General features: G+C 34.4%; 1 protein-coding gene across 1 annotated transcript in view; it reads right to left on the reverse strand.

Moving 5' to 3' along the window:
- Positions 1–17755, reverse strand: part of LOC145692610 (uncharacterized) — an 87631-nt gene that overhangs the window by 16803 nt on the left and 53073 nt on the right. The window contains exons 7-9 of the mRNA XM_081767931.1: positions 14327–14421; positions 12342–12609; positions 5215–5349 (exon numbers count right to left, since the gene is read on the reverse strand). Coding sequence (XP_081624057.1) covers positions 5215–5349; positions 12342–12609; positions 14327–14421 — 498 coding nt within the window. The remainder of the gene's footprint in view (positions 1–5214; positions 5350–12341; positions 12610–14326; positions 14422–17755) is intronic.

Here is a 17755-nt window from a genome sequence, read left to right on the forward strand (position 1 = left end):
ATTTTTATAAAAGCCGAAACCTGTCCCGTTTTCAGCTGAACAATTTATGGTGACCCTAAGTATTGTACGCAAGTAAGTCTGGCAATAGCAGAAAATAATAGATCAAACAAACAAGAACATCAAATTTATGATTCAAGCCGATGTTCTATAATATTTGGGAACTTGACACATGAAATAAATGAACTCGTGTTTTTTTTAACTTTCTGAGGAGAAACGTTTTTTGTGGACAAAATTACCTATTCAGAAATAGTTACACAATGCAAAAAGTGCAATAAAAGGTATGCCGAAGCGAATCAAGTGCCAAAAATATACTGGCTATAAATACGGTAATACGTCTTTCATATCATCCTACCAGAAACGTTTTAGCGAAACACATGTCCCTCCAAACTTATTACTGTAAAATGGGAAAAATTAGTAATGAAAGTAGTTTAGAACCCCTAAAGTATATGTAGGACTGTGATTAAAGTGTATTTAGAGATTCTATGTATGAAACAAGCGAACTTCCGGTTGTTTTTATTTTCTGAAAAAAATTAGATCTTGTGAGTAAAAGCCCCTGACCAAATTTTGAAAATCGATGCCAAGTACGCATAAACAAATAATTTGAAGTATACGAAATTGCGCACAGACATACTTAGCCACAGGGGCTGAGACGTAAAAAATGCAACATGTTTTAACGTTTTTCTTCAGAGGTCCCTCCAAAGGTATTATCACGAAATGTCAAAATTAGTAACGAAGGTAGTTCAGAGGTCATAAATTATGCACAAGCGAAGAAGAAAGTACATACTTGTACTGTGGTTGTGATTTCCAGGTTAGTTCCTTGCTATTGTGACAAGCGTTGTATCCTTTTCGTTCAGGTCAATTTCGCGTTATGTGTTCTCACTATGATCACGCATCTTATTATAGGACAGTTTTCCATTATGTTGTAGAAAAGTACACTTGATCCAAACATGTTTGAACATGTTTCTTTGCAAATTTGCAAGACCCTTAAGCAGCTAGATATCCGTGGTCCAAATACAGTCTTCTTCACTATTGGATCGAGCTCTCATTTTTGCTCAATCAACACAACACATTCTCCGGCGACAGCAAAGCCCCAGATAGTATAGGATGCGTACAATAGCTATGTGTTGTAGCGCTTACGGGTTTTACAAGTGTTTCAATTGTTTCATGCATTCCACTACCGAGGTACGGCGACCATGGATTTCTAGTTGAAACCCTCTATGGTCAGAATTTTACACATTGACTCGGACCGTGTTGCAGTATATAGTACTTTATCATGTTCACGAAGTCATTAATGGTTCTCGCGGAGTCCTGCGATTGCCGTAGAATAAAAACCTTTCACTTTAAGTTACACAATATTATCTGTCCTTTCAAACTGCACACACAGACATGAGTTGCAGATAATGGTGTTGTGCGTAGTCTAGATTGTATAGCCCATCTACAGATATATACCAACTTGAACCTTTTCCAAAATTATTAACTAAGTTTCAACATAGCTTGATATGGACTATAAGTTTTGAAAAAATATAATTTCAAACTAAACTAGTTCATATGATTTTGGGAATTAAGTAGCTTGAAGACTTTGGTAGTGATACTTAATACATGTCAAATGTAATTACTTTGATTTGTATTACTAAGACCTTACAGCAACATGTTTCAATGCCTACGCTAGTGTGTATACTACGATTAGCGTATCTTGAAGCTCTCCTGGCTACTTATTGTTACCAGGTCTTCTCGGGCAAGCAGCCAGGTAAATACTGTTACATCTTGCGACGTTTCGAGGCCTGACATCGTACTCAACTTCAGGCGAATATGATGGTGCAATAGAGTGTATGGAATATATATACTCGTATATGTATGATTGGACTCTTGTGATTGGTGGTTGAAATGGTGGCTTCTGATTCGTGCTTGAAATGGCAGGATATGATTGGTGGAGGATAAAAGGTGTTGCAATGACACAAGAAGAAAGGAACCATAACAGAGACACAAGATTCCAACTGAGCAAAACATGGACACCAATCATATCCCGCCATTCCCGGCACCAATCAGGAGCTGCCATTTTAACCACCAATCAGAAGAGTCCAATCATACATATATGAGTATATATATATTCCATACACTCTATTGCACCATCATTCGCCTGAAGTTGAGGACGATGTCAGCCCTCGAAACGTCGCTAGATATAACAGTGTTTACCTGGCTGCTTGCCTGAGAAGACCTGTTCACTTTACGATTAGCGTGTTAACCATTATACGAGGTTGGATCATGAAGTAATGCCTCTCTCATTATATATTTTTCTATTACAGCTACTGACTTATCTATGCATGACGTTGTAGAGGTAGCTTTCCTCCACTAATGTAGTCTTTTCTTTTTCAGATTGAGTTATTAGAACCATGGATCTGAAGCTAAAAGAAAGAGTCGTCATCGAATTTTTGAGGAAAGAAGGTTGCTCACTTAAGGAAATTCCTATGCGCTTGAACAATGGTTATGAGGATTGGTAATGGACATTAGCAATGTACGGCATTGGGTGAAGAAGTTTAGCAACGGAGAAACAGAAATCGCTGATAAAAGAAGAAACGGCCGCCGACAACATCGATTACAGATGCAAATCGGGAACGTGCTGAGGGATTGATTCGAGGAGACAGGCGCATTAAGGAATAATTGCTGACTTGGGATATCACCTAAGTAATTGACTGTTGATAATCGGAGGAGGCGAGTGGACATTTGTCAAGAGCTCCTGGACGCATTTGCAGTTGAAAAGATCAAGCCTTCTTCAAACATATGGTCACTGGAGATGAGACGTAGGCATACCTGTATGACCCTGAGAGCAAAGTGCAATCCAAGAAATGGCGCCACAGTGATTGTTCCCGTCCCAAGGAATTCAAGTCTTCCAGATCAACCCAGAAGATTGTGGCAACAGTCTTTTGGTATCCACAGTATGTTCTTCTTATTGATTTCCTGCACGATCGTGCCACAATTGACAGTGAAACCTACGTAAACACACTTCGAAAACTTAAGGAAGCGCCACGAAGAAGAGACCACTGAAAGAAATTCTTTCCATCAAACCCCATCACGATAATGCACGCCAACACACGTGATTTTTCACAACTCAGGCGATTGCGAACATGGGTTGGTCAGTTGTGCCTCACCCACCCTACAGCCCTTATTTGGCCCCTTCTGCCTTTTATCTGTTTGGCCCTTTAAAAGAACACCTACTTGGTTGCCGATTCAATGATTTGGATGAAGTTAAAACAGCTGTAAAATCATATGTCAAAAAGCATTCTCCTGAATTTTTTCAAAAATGTTTTGACGCCTGGGTTCAAAGATGCTAAATGTGTTCAAATTCATGGAAACTATGTTGAAGGGTAGGATTCTGTAGAGGACAGTTCAGGCTATGCTCTGCAATAGCTTGTCTTGTTCTATGTTCATCGATACATTTTTTCTGACACGAGGCATTACTTTTGATTCTCCCTCGTAATTATCCAAATATATGTATTGGTTAATTCAGCGAAAAAAAGAGCGTGCAAAGACTCTGAGTGCAAACATGGACACACAATATGAGTGTGATTGATTAAACATACGAAAAATTGAACTCGTGTGATAGATTTTTATCTTTTAAGGTGATAGCACAAGAGATTCGATCCCTTGTAACAAATCTCGAACTCATAAGATGAGCAAACTTTAAACTTATAGCTACACGATTTGATTCGTGAAGCTGAATATTAATGGGTATATTCTAAAAATTTTATGTAATCCACTCTATATGTAATTAACATCATTTTAATTTTTTCTTCTTTCCAGTCGATGTAATAAATATTGTAAACCAGTAGTTAGTTGATTGTTCCTTTTCCGAAGCAATATGTAACCCATTTTCCTATATTGTCCAATCTGGTGTGAATGCTTGAATGCAGGAATGGTTCTATAGATATAAGTAGTGAAAACTACGTTCTAGAGTAAGACTGATCATTATCTTATTATAAGTGTACCTTTGAAGATTGTGGTTATGTTTTATTCAAGACCTATGTCCTGAAGGTTAGTAATCTTTCGATTAACTCATAAAATGGTTCTAAGAAGCGAGCAGAAGCAACGGAACGGAACTATAGATGGTAACTCTTGTGTCTAGAGACTTCAAGAACTCCATGTCATGGATAATGAGTTTGTCATCTGATTTTTGTTCACGAATTTCAATACGACTCTGGTTTACTGAGGAGGATGAAATAATCAAAATGTATTACTTTATAATGAAAACAACAGTTCCAAGAATCATTATAACATTTCTCATCATCTGGGATGAATCTGGGTAACTCATGCTTGCGTACTTATCTGGATCCAAGTCAGAGTTGTATTGGTTGATATGCGTTTAAAACAAACCATTTAAATTCGATTGTCAAGCAATACAACGACAATCTAAATATTTCAAGTACTTCTTCTAGTTTCTTTACTATATTCCGAAGTTTATCTCGTGTTTTTCTTCTTTACCTCTTCTTCTCCTCCTTTTTATCTTCTTCCATCTTTACCACAAACCATTCAATATAATTTTCCTGTAACACTTTCTTCTTGCCTTTTACTATTACCGAGACAACACATTTTCCTTATAAGGTCATTCTAACCCTCTTTCCTTCTTACCCTCCCTTCTTTTTCTTCCTCTTCTCCCCTTACCTTCAGTTGATTTCCCCTATTTCTTTGTTATCAGTTTATATTTTAATTAAACTGAGCTGACATCGTAACTAGGAGTCACCGCCATAATACGCGCTCAATAAATTAGATTCAGATATATCTTCGGAAGTCCAATGTCAAATAGTTCATTAAATGCATATACATATTAAAATTAGCGATCAACCCCACTTCGTTTAATAAATCACGATATCTGATGGTAGTACCCGGCGACCACTCTTTGCTTTAAGTTATGACATTTTTATTCACATGAAATATCACAGCGTGCGAATACATTTTGAGTACTTTTATTATAAGAGTGTGCACTCTGTATATTATTTATCAACTAAGAAATCCTATTACAATGATGTTCTATGTGAATATAAAACATAATCAGGAACATATAATTTAGTAGAGACAAGAAAGATGAATGAATTGTTACTGTAAATGTACTGTATATTTATGAACAATATCAATCAATATAAATTTCTTGTGTTAAATTTACAATAAAATAAAAATAAATAAAACTACGGGACGGCTAGTTAACAGATTTAGGCAACTTACCTAAAAATCCTATTTGAGGCAGATTTAAAATATTTTACTCCGTGCAATGTTGTGTTCGAAAGACAGTCGTTTACAAGTGAGCATAAGGTAACTAAGAGCCATTTCGGAACCAACTGCAATGCGTTCTTTCTTCTCCTAGAAAGAAAGGTTTGTTCAGTTTGCATATTTTTTACATTTATGAGGTTGGTACTAACTAACAAATTTTATTTGCTATTATCAAATACACTTTTCAGATATAATTGATTTCTACTATCAAACTAGACCTAACATGTTAGGAAAATATATCATAAGCTTTTAAAACTGCAGTAAAATGATATATTTTGCAAGGTTTCACATTTATTCCTTTAGGCAATAGATAGGGTTGACTCATGAAAATGAATATGAATTTTGGCACTTTCCCAATACATGCACCCATGACAACGTGCTTCAAGGGCCCAGCTGCTAACCACTATATAATGTTTTAAAGGAAGTGACTAGTTTTCGATACCTGGGTTCTGCATCTGCAAGGCGAAATTTGAGACGTTTAAAGATTTTGAGAAGTTCAGTCGCCTATATTTATTTTTGTATTAATGATATAAATGTGAATGTTAAACAGTAACACACTTGGTCCTATACAATTCTGCAAATATGTTTCTTGCTTGTACTTATAGTAACATTCTTTTACAATAAGCAAAATATGACTTATTAGCTCTCTGCATTTGTTTAGTTATTAGTTAGTAAGGGAGACGGGATGGTATAATCCACAGTAAGATTATAACATGTTATAGAAAATGTTGTGATTTTATTTATTTCTTTAGTTTTAACTTCAGTTTTCTTTATTTGTTAAGCCTTCTACATCTATGGTGACAATATTTTCATAAAATTACATTTATTTTACATTGATAAAATTAACATTTCAACTAATTTGAAATATGATAGAACAGAGTCACTTAAAAAAACATTCTAACTTTGAATATTTACATTTTTAGATAATACAAGTCCATTTCAATCACTTACAGCTCTTCTTCTTCTGACTCGATAATGTCAGGGTCTGTGAATCTTTCATTTGGAGACGACATCAAAGATGTGTAGAATTCATGATATATTTGATCTATTATGAGTAACAAAGACAGAAGATTTTTCTTCTTTTCTGGATTTATTGGATTTGATCCTGAGTAGGTTGAACAATCCGTTGCATTCTCGCCAGTGCTTTCTCGTCGACGAAGGTCCATTGTGAGAAATGCATCATCATCTCGAAGACTTATTCTGTAGTAGACTACACTAATTATTTTGAGCCACTTCACTTTTTGTTCTAAAGCGTTGTGATGTTTGTGGAGAAGCGATGACTTTAGCAGATTTGAGAATGACTGTCTATTTCTGCAACTGTCAATGGTCTCCTTCCTCAAGCCATTCTAACAATGATGTAATATTCCTATGGGAAGGAATTCGAATATTAGAACTCTGTTTAGATTTTTCAATTCGGGCATGATCACTATCACACTATAGATGAGTATGTCAAGACTCCAAAAATTAATGATCTATTTATTCTCTAAGATTTTTTGTTTGAGTGCGAAAGTACACATTGTCACTAAATTGAAATTTCTATTCCGGCCACCACACGTGTCAGAATACATAGTAAGGGCTTTCACTGATTCAGACAAATTCATTATGCACTCAAACATATAGGACGCAATTTGATCTGGCCCTCTTCCTCTTAGACTTTCGTGCTTAAAAAATTGCTTTGTCGTCGTATGCATTGCTGTAAGTCGAATGTAAGAACTCCACTTCCTCAATTTTTGTTGCACTTCTCCTTGTCGCTCCTCTTCATGTCATAAGCATATTCAGCTCTAAGTTAATGATTAAATAGTTGCCCTTGAATATCGTCTGTCTCATATGAAGAATAATATTTTAGTTTCATGTTAAGTGTGTCACAAAACTTGCACGACCAATTCTCGGTCTTTTAAGTGAATGAAATAGATTTTTTACACATAAAGTTACGATAAAATGTGTAGCTCAAAGGATTTATGCTTTCATCACACTGAGATTTATACATTTCATGTATAACTTGCTTGCTTAAATACCTTGGTACGAATTTCTTGCTACTTTGTAGTCCATAATGCGACTCACGTGCAGAGAGTTTGTAAAAAATGTTCAGGAAGAAACAATAAACTGTACTCGGATATTTTAATCGATGGTGTAGTGGAACCTCTTCCATCTGGAGATAATATTCCTGATACAGATTTCTTCTTTTTGTTTACAATAACATTCTACTACTTGATCCCAATGGAAAAGATTTTTACTGAAGCAGCCTTTGCACACTTGAACTTTATTGCCACCAGGATTAGTTAAGAAACACTTGCAAGTCACATTACAATTTCGTGATTTTCTTTTCGAGGTCTTGAGCTTTCTTTTTCTGACATCGACATAAGATTCCTAATAAACTGAGTTTATAAGTTGCGGTCTCCGAGCTTCCAAAAGACGTGAAAAATCGTCTCGAGTTCCTCTTCTGAAAATTTCTTGTGGCATCTGGAACGACATGGGGAAAGGGGTATCCTCTTCTTTTCAGGGACAATAGTTCCACTAGTCGAAATGTCCTAAATTCTTCTTTTGCTTTGTATCCTTTATCGACATTTTAATCTTCTTTACTTGTCGATCGTTAGACTGTTTACTACTAGGAAAATCTTCATCTGTTTTCCGATTACTAAATACAGTATCAATGTTTTTCGTTTCCTCGTATTCTGAACTGACACTAAGGTCTTTATTCTTTTTGTGTTTGCTTTGCGAATCCAAGACGGGTTGGGAGAAAAATATTCGTTACTTAGTATGTCCAACACTGTTCTTATTTACTTTGAAAGCATGTTTTCTTCCTTTAAAGTTCTTTCGGTAAGAATTAGAAGCCGATGTGCCATCACTTTCTTACGAAAGTAAATCACTGATAATGGAATCGCATAATTTATTTAATGTGCTGCACACAAAATTTGGTTCAATTGTCATTACTGCAGGTTAAGTTCAAGACATGTAAACTGTGCATATAAGCGTTTAACTGAAAAACTAAAGCATCTAAATATGAGCAACAACAAGTAGTGACTGTTGTCAACATTTTTTTTTCATGATAATGATTAAATAAAAGTGGCACCAACCGCTCTGAAAATATTTAACGAAATCCTACTGCTCTCTTTGATTGTATGAAAAATACACTAGATGAAAGTTTGCACCAGCTTGCCGCTTTCTTTTTTCTACCTTGTCAATTGTTTTATGTGACATTGTTCACTTTGCCGACAGAGGTAACCATAAGAAATGCAATCTCTAATGATTTGTTACTTTAAGAATAGGGTGTTTTAGTATTGTTTCAGATAGAAATGCATTTGACAGAAGGGAATAAGTCGACATATTCCCTTTCACTGTGTATATCTTTGAATGATACTGACAGATTCAAAACGAAAGCGTGCTTATATCTCCTTATTTATTATCCTACGAGTGCCATTTTTTTACAATACACAGAGCCCAACCACAAATTTCAAATTATAAAATAAAAAATGAAATTTCTGAATTATTCCCTTTTGTTTTGATTGTGCAATATTACTAGTGATGATATGACGTGTGAACGTGAAATAAAAGCAAGGATAGCAATGTCGAAACAAACCTTTAGGAGAAACAAAATATTATGTTGTGGGACTTTGAATAATGAGTTGAGAAAAAGAATTACAAAATGCTTCGTGGGGAGTACCGGTAGTGTGTTGTATGGGTCTCAAACATAGACATTAATCAAAAGGGATGAATAACTTTCGAAATATGAGTGTGGGGAAGAATGGAAAAAATTAGCTAGGTCGAGCGGAAAACGAATGAGTCTTATAAACAAAGGAACAGAAAAATAAATTTTAGATATAATTAAGAAAATGAAGAGAAACTGATTGGGATATTGGCTAAGAAGCAAGTGTATCATGACGGACGTGCTAGACTGTATGATGGCAGGAAAGACAGGGATAGGGCGAAGGACAACGTAGTTAATAAACGACATAAAAACAAGAAAAGACTCGCACGTGAAGACGAAGAAATTAACGGAAAATCGTGGAGCATGGATGCTTTTCAGTTGCAGCAAGAGACCTGCCAACAGTGGCAGAAAACCTATGATGATTTGTGAAGATGATAGTTCGAATATGTTTATAGCCTTTACTTATATATCTGTTTGCAAATTATACTATTTTTACTACTTTCTACTTAACATGACAGAGGCTGAAAACGTAAATATGATGGACTTGACAATTGCACATACAGTTTCTCATCGGGAATCAAACGTGCACATACACTAAAATTGTACATGATAGTGACAAAACCAAGAAGGAGAACTTCATATTTCCTTGCTCACTCACGAGGAATAGAAAATAGGACCACCTGGTCGAGAGCAATATTAGTTAAAATAGTGAAACTATAAATTGTGTGTGTCCTTTTAGGATTGATTAATCGATCATAAAAGAAAATGTTATGTAGCAGAAAGAGTCTTAATTTTTGCAAGTGAGTATGCACAATGCTATGGATAAACCCTAAGTGGTAGGAGCAAGTTTTTTATTATATAATTATTATAAAACTAAAGATTCATGTAGTATTTATTAGGACGGCAGAAACTGCATAATATAGTTTATATCGGTTACCAGTTTAAAATTCATATTTGAATGTAAACGCATATCAGCTGTTTGCTTTTTTAAAGTAATCTCCACTATATTATCATAATAAACAATTTGTTATTTAGTATCAGGACACTAATTGAGATGTTCATTATTGTGAAAACTATAGTATGGAAAATAAACATTTACTTATATCGTGAAGTTTTTATAGATTTTGAAACTATGTAAATCTTTTACTGAAGCCACTTATCTTTTCAATGTACGGATATCGACAGTCATTTATTTACTTGCTTAATTTTAGAGTCCCTTTCTAACAACGAGGCTACATGTGACATGGGTCTGTATAATCCGTACAAAAGCCGTGTGTGCCTTAGCGTTATTGCATTTTTATATGGAAACAGAAACACTCGCTAGTAACGTCGTTATAGAAGGTTTCCCTTACTAGTATATAACCTAGCATAATTTGGATATCTAAGACAAATTATAATTATTGATGTCCTAAATCTTGTTACCTCTATTTTGGCAAATCTTAAATAAGAACCAATATAATCACACTTGCTTAGGATGTAAATAATATATTTAGACCGCAATGATGTGAATAAATACGTTATAAGAGCAGGTATTAAATTTCACTTTTGCATACGGATTGAATTTCAGTGATCTAAGAATAATATATTGTATTGGACTTACGTAATTATAGGATTGCGTTAGACTTATTTTAAGTATAATTTAAATAACTTAAGACGAAATATTATTTTTGAACAAATAATTATTCTATCTTGTGAACGTAATATTCTTCAAAATCTAGTTCATTAATTGTGTACAATCGATCTTCAATTTTAAAAATAATGGCTTTTACTAGCAAAAGCATATCATGTACTTGAATTTAAGATTTTTGCAGGGCATTCGTTGTCGGAATGTTAATGTAAATACGCACTTGAAGCAAAATTATTTCACTGAACTCTTTTGATGATTGATCAGAGGTCCAATTAGATCGAATTTGCTTAGATCGAAAGATTAGAGGTCCAATTAGATCGAAAGAATCAACTATGGACCCTACAGGATTTTGCACAAGATGGCAACTTTAACGGTTACCTTCACCTCGATCTAAGATATGTTAAATAATATCGTTTTAGATATAGGCTATGTATACCAGGCATCAAAGAGTTCATTTTCCAGCTACGAAAGCATTTTCGGAGAGACAAGTAGACTTAACGGATTTTAGCATTACAATCCTTATACGCACGCAGTTTCAGGAAAAATGCAGGTTTAATTCACATTTACTGGTGAAGTGCACGTGGTAAACCTAAATTGATTTTATTTTTTTTTCAAATATAGGGAAACTGGACCATCGTGGTTAGTCTAGCGTCTAGCTTCTATGTATTCATAGATGAAACTGAAGAAAACAGAGTGGGTTAGATGTGTTTCCTTAATTGAAAGTTACTCAGTTATATAACAATATGTAAAGACATAAGCTGTGGAAGATTACTTATTGGGAGTTAGATAGTTTAAATTGAAGTGTTTTGCGTATGTTACTTAGGTCAAATTTACATAAATTAGAAGGTGCAATTAGGTATGATTATATATATATATATATATATATATATATATATATATATATATATATATATATATATATATATATATAATAGTGACCATTTACAGTAAAGAAGATTTTGGTTTTCTAGTACAGCTACTAGGAATTATGCTAGACCATAAAATAGGATGTTAACGCATATATGGACAGCTTATATTTAGATCATGGCTCTGATACTAGAGAACTTAAGACATGACTACATACAATTCATAAAAAATCTTGCGTTGTTCTGATGTATATTCTACTGTACATACTACAAGTTTATTGGTAAGTTACCAACGTAAATTATCTCCATTTTGATATTCATAACAATTTTATGTGTTTGTTGCAAGGGGTCTTGCGTTTGATTCATGGAAAAAATGGTCAAGGAAAATAGACTGATTTACTCGTATGCTCGACTTTAAGCTGCAAGGGTAGCTCGCTGTGTGTTAGCCATGTTTGTTATATTAATACACCCTAGACCTTATAGATTTTATACATGAGCTTCCTGGTTCTCGATATTAGAATTAATAAGGTTAATTATAATTTTGGAATGTGTCATTAATTTCAATAATAGGTTTCTCTCCTTCGGATCAAAAATTTAGGAAGATTATGTGGGCAGCTCATGTAGCCAGAATGGAAGAAATTACAAACGTTTTCAAAGTTTAAACTGGAACTTCAATCAAAAGTGATAATTAGGAAGACCTAGGCGCAGATATAAGGACAATATTAAGAAGATCCCGCAGAAATAGGAATATAAAGTAGAACCTGGATCCAGTTGACTAAAGATAAAATAGTCAATGGAGAGTTTAAGTGAACGCGGCATTGAACCTTCGGGTTCCATAGGTCATATTGTTAGTTAATTGCTTAGTTTATATCGTTCTGAGTTAATACAAAGTTTTGGTTCATGCATATTATATAGTCATTGGAGGATACATTTAAGAACTTACACAGATGATCTGCCTGTATCAAAGTCGACCACGGTATTATGCCTTGAAGGCAAGGTCCAAGCTATGCGTACCACCCTTTGTGAGGTGTCTGCTTCCTTTCTTCCTATGTGGCTGTATCTGTGATGTAAGTTGTTATTTCTTCTTGATTCTCCTTCTCTTTTCATCCTCGATAAGGAATTAACAACAGCAAGCACACTATAATATAATATTTCAACAACTGACAATACGCTTCCTCCAAAACATAAAGAATAGACGCTCCCAAAGGACACTACAAAAGAATAACAAATACAAAAATATACATATAAAGTATTGGTGTATATTAAAATAAGTAAATTACTAATTAGAAAACAGTACATTTCATTTCAAATACGTGTTTATCTCCTAGTGGGAAGTTTACAATCCCTCGATGGTATACCAAGAGTTGTAGGCAATGAACCATTTACTAAACACGATATTAAAATATTACACTTCTTAGCAGATATATTCACTTTGACATAACACTGCTGAACCTAATGTTCACTCCATTAATAAGAAATCACAATCACTGGATTTTACGCTCATATTTCCAATGTGTTTGTACGTTCACTCAACCTGCATATCTCATTAAACTAGCATCACGCTTACTTGACCTCGCCCTAAGTTTGAGACGTTGGGATTTAGTGATCGTAAGGTTCGAGCACAAGGGTTCTGGCATTATGAGTTTGGGCACATTTTGCAGTTCTGTGTTATTAAAACGACAGGCACATACAGCAGTTAAAGTTCAGTGAACATGCAAGGCTGTATCCTATGTCAAGAAAAGAAAACAATTTGAGATTTTATACGTATTATTGCATGTTGATTTGAATGATTTCTAATTCTTCAATTCTGACATGGCTTTTTGCTTTATTCCTCGGTTAACATTTACACTAAATAATATATTTCTCAATAAGTAAATCGGGTTCTTTAAACATACAAATCACAAATAGAAATATCTATTAATAATTTGCTTTTGTACGATGTATACAGTGGGAGTGAGTTGCTTTAACAATACTTTGCAAAATGTTTTGCAATTTTAATCACAATTTCACATCTGTAACTACCTCATATGTAATGTAAACAATAGAATGTTTGGTAGCTACACTATTTCTCCGTACGATTGAAGCGAAATAAGAGATATTTCATAAAACAGAGATTAAAAATCTGTGGTAACTGATTTCTGCAACTGTGGATCTTACGAACTTTGTGCAGCAGCTCATTTTGAAGAACCATTATGATAACTGAATTCGGCATCCATTTCAGACATATTTCCTGATTCATGTTACACGAAATTGTCATAACGTACTTTGGTTTCAATTGTGTGCCAGACGAGTACCAAAGGAATTGACACTGTTCCCAGTCGTAAGTGACAGATTCTAACCTCATTGGAATACCAAACGTAGTTCAACGTTTTGACAATTGTGTGAATTACAATGGTGAATATGTCGAAAAATACAGTCAACTGTCTTGTATCTGCGGCGATAAATGTTTAGGAGTAACTATATCTTCTTCGCGTTTACTACTCTATGGAAAGTCGCTTTCTGGAATCGTCTTCTAATTGTTAATATAACGGCTTGAAAAATAGAAGAGAAATGTTCCTATATTTCAGGAACATTCTATCTCTAACAAGTTCTATACTCAAACTTATGCGTATTTGAATAAGTTTTGTAATTATATACCACGAATAAAGCCGATTAATGTTATCTCTACAACAATTAAAGTATTCTTTTGCAATGAAGAACTAAATAACAATTTGGTGTACTCTCTCTACCAATTAGACTTCCTTTAATATCAATAGGAAAGTAGGATGATGGATGAAGTTGCCAAAAATAACTATTTCTACTGACGCATGTGTATGGTGAAGATTCAAGCCATTCAAAAATAGCTTGGTCTTTACATATATATATACTTATATATTAAATCTCACATAACACTATCTTGATTAGTAAGAAGCAATAACATACACTTACCAAGTAATTCAAAATACCCGAATATCAAGTCACGCATGTATCTCACTTTTGGATAATCCAGCATTACATATCCAACAACATTCGCTATTCCAGTCCTAGGAAACAAAAATGAAAAATAAAAAACATAAAACTTTGTATTTCTTTACATAAATATTTTTATCGATATATAGTTCATTAACTCTTGTTTGAAATTACAACTTACAATTCAGTTTCATACTAAAGGACAGAATGCAGAAAAAGTACCTTGAAGTATGACCTAGTACAAGTTTATTATTGCTATCATCCGGACACAATTTATTTCACGGAGACCAATAAATCATTCTAGTTTGAGATCCACAACATTCTAAGGGGTCGTAGTGGCTTAGTGGTAGTACGCTAACCTTTGGTTCATGGGGTCCAACACATTGTCAAAGATATTCCAACACATTGTAGTGTTAAAGCGATTATCAAACTGTGGACAATATAAAAAGAATACTTAAAATTATTTTGGTGGACAAATTCAATTTCGCTATATGGGCGTAGCCACCGCCCCGTCATTAAAAAGATATTGAAAATTCTCATACTAATACGGAATGAGGTCCCATGTTTTGTAGCTCAGAAGTTTTGTCCTAGTCAACGTATTATTTTTGGTATTATGCTGCAAGCAAACTGTAATAGACGTTGTTATCCCACGTCGAATATGAATAAAGAGAGTACAATGGTGTGCACGGTGGTAAAATGTAGTCCAAGTTAATCAGCGAACATCGATAAATATGTTAGTGTTGTGAGCATTGAAACTTTGCCGTATCAACAATTGCTAGTTTTAAAACCAGAGCATAAGTATATTATACAGTGTCAATAGTTTTAATCGTTTATGCAGAATGAATCTCCACGTTTTGGCGCTTGAGCAAACTTACAGACGCTCGTGAATTGAACCCCAGTTGCTGTAAGTGATAATGAGTTGCATCTTGCGAAAGAGAACATAAGTCAAGATCACGCGCGAAATCAGAAGATAAGAGCTGTTTATTAGTGCCATCCACAAAGACAAAATGAACCAAAATTAGCAATATATATATATAACAAAATAAAGTATGCAGCTCGTGAAGTGTTAGAAATGTAAATATCAAACAAATGCAACGTGAAATAAATATTAACATACGTAATAGTTGCGTAAAACGCAAATTCATGACGTGGAAATGATGATGTTCGCTGGAAAATTAGTGATTGTTAAAGTATTGTATATCCAAATGGGTTCCAATACGCAATCAACATATTATAGTTTAAACGGACGCGAAAGGAACGAAAAAATGTCAATTTTGTTGGTCAGCTGAAACGAAAATTTCTAAGGTAAAGTATTACTTGGCTCACGACTGAATACACAGCTGTAATGTTCAATAAATAGTACGCTACAAGATGTTAATTCCTTAGATATACAGTGTAATCTACTTGATGGAATAAGGGAAACTCTGCTCCCTCTCTTCTCTTATCCATCTTGGTGAAGTAGCTGAAGCCAGTGTGTAATCAAAGTGACAGTATTCACATCTATTTTAGTTACCACTAGTGAATTATACGGTGGCACAATGGGCTATGAAAATACTTAAACGAAAAGTCATTACGTTCAAAGAGAATAAAAGACCTTTATTATCAAAAAAAAAAAAGAAAAAGGGTATATTAATATTAGAATTCTATTTGTTACATTATATTCCATAGTGCAAGTTAAATTTATTGTAATGTCCTGTATTCAATGATTTTTAATGTGAACACAGTAAGTGTTAACACTGAAGCAGCAAGTACATTTTTGAGTTAAGGAGGGATGTCTGTGTTTTGGCTGCTGACGAGGAATTTTGCCAACCCACGCTTTGTTATTGCTTGCAGAAGTTTAATGTTTGTTCGGTAGATGTGTATAGAAGTTCAGCATCTGTATGTTAATTTTTGTCTCTCGATCTTGCCTTTTACGCATATGGCATAGGCTCAAAATTTTAGCATAGCTCTAAACGTGTTTGTACCTTTTTCTTGGAAACTACTGAAGAGATTCGTTTAATTTTTATTTCTCGCACCCTACACTAACTGGCAATGCTACCGAACTAGGATTATTTTTCTAGGTTACATATAAAGCCAGTAATTATTTATTTTTTTAAATTTCGAAGAATTTTAATATTGTGTTTTTTTATATTCTTCAAACAGTAATTGAGGGAAATAAAGAAACTATGGTATAATGCTAGTTCACTAATATCTTTTGCAAAATTTGGTTACTTTAGCGTTAATAGTTTGTGAGAAAGTGTTACATGTATGTCCAAAAATGCAATTTTGAGGAATTAAGCGTTTAAAATATGCAATAGATTTTCAGCAATAAGACGCATCACAACATTCAGAAAGGATCATAACCATATCTTTCCCCCTTATGCTGTGCTTTCTTCGGAATTCCTCCATGTTCTTCTCTCCATTCTTGATTCCAATGATAAGGTTCAGGACCACCAACTCTGATTTTGTTATACTTTTCTGTCCATGTCTCTCATCAGCTTCAAGTTGTATTCACCTTTTGAAATTCCCGTTTTTTCCAGAACACCGTTTCTTGATTCACGTACGCTATTAAAACACAAGACAGCATCATACACTTCAATTGGTACAATTTTAGAACTTGCAAATGTAGTTTTTTTTAGATCGTTGCCATATCAGTGCATTGCAACTTTCAATGGGGTTCTGTGTTTTCCTATGCAAACATTTTTCCAAAAAGAGGATCCTCAAGAGCTGTCTAGATAGGTTTCATAGCATCCATCACTGCAGCAGGCAACGAGTACTTATGTTTGTAATGTCCTACACTTGTCTGATATCTGTTATACCTACTCCAGGAAAACTCTCCTTTAGGACAAAGCATATATGTTGGTTTCTCGTCAGTTGAATATTTATAAAGTAAGTTGCCTACACTGCTTTCCCCATCTTTTGAAAGTTGCCAAAGCTTTCCCTGATTGCTTTACCATTATATACCTGTAAGCTATCAATTTCTTTGACATTCAGTCTACATTTACCTCCTATTGACTAAGTTTACTAACACATACTAGTAAGGAAAATAAAGAACTGTGAACGCAGAAATAACAGTAAGCAAAATGAAGTGTGTATTCTTTTCAGAACGACAAAGCAAAAGTATATTTATTACATCATTACAGAAGAATGGGATGATAAAATAAACTGGAAACTGAAGATATACAGGGGTTTGACAAAAAAGTCTAAAACGCTTGCAGAAATGTACAAATCATAACTAGTATGGTGTGGGGTCTCCTTTTGAGTCCAAAACCGCTTAGATCCGACTAGGAATGGACGTATACACATCCTGAATCGTGGTGTGTGTAATTTTGTACCATTTTTCCTCCAGCACATGCTCCAGTTCCTTAGGCGATGCTGGTGGAGCGTAATGAAACCGAACACGTCTTTCTAACTCAGACCACAATGGTT

This window comes from Thermobia domestica, chromosome 8 (assembly GCF_964235325.1).
Source record: "Thermobia domestica chromosome 8, izTheDome1.hap1.1, whole genome shotgun sequence".
NCBI classification, from domain to species: domain Eukaryota; kingdom Metazoa; phylum Arthropoda; class Insecta; order Zygentoma; family Lepismatidae; genus Thermobia; species Thermobia domestica.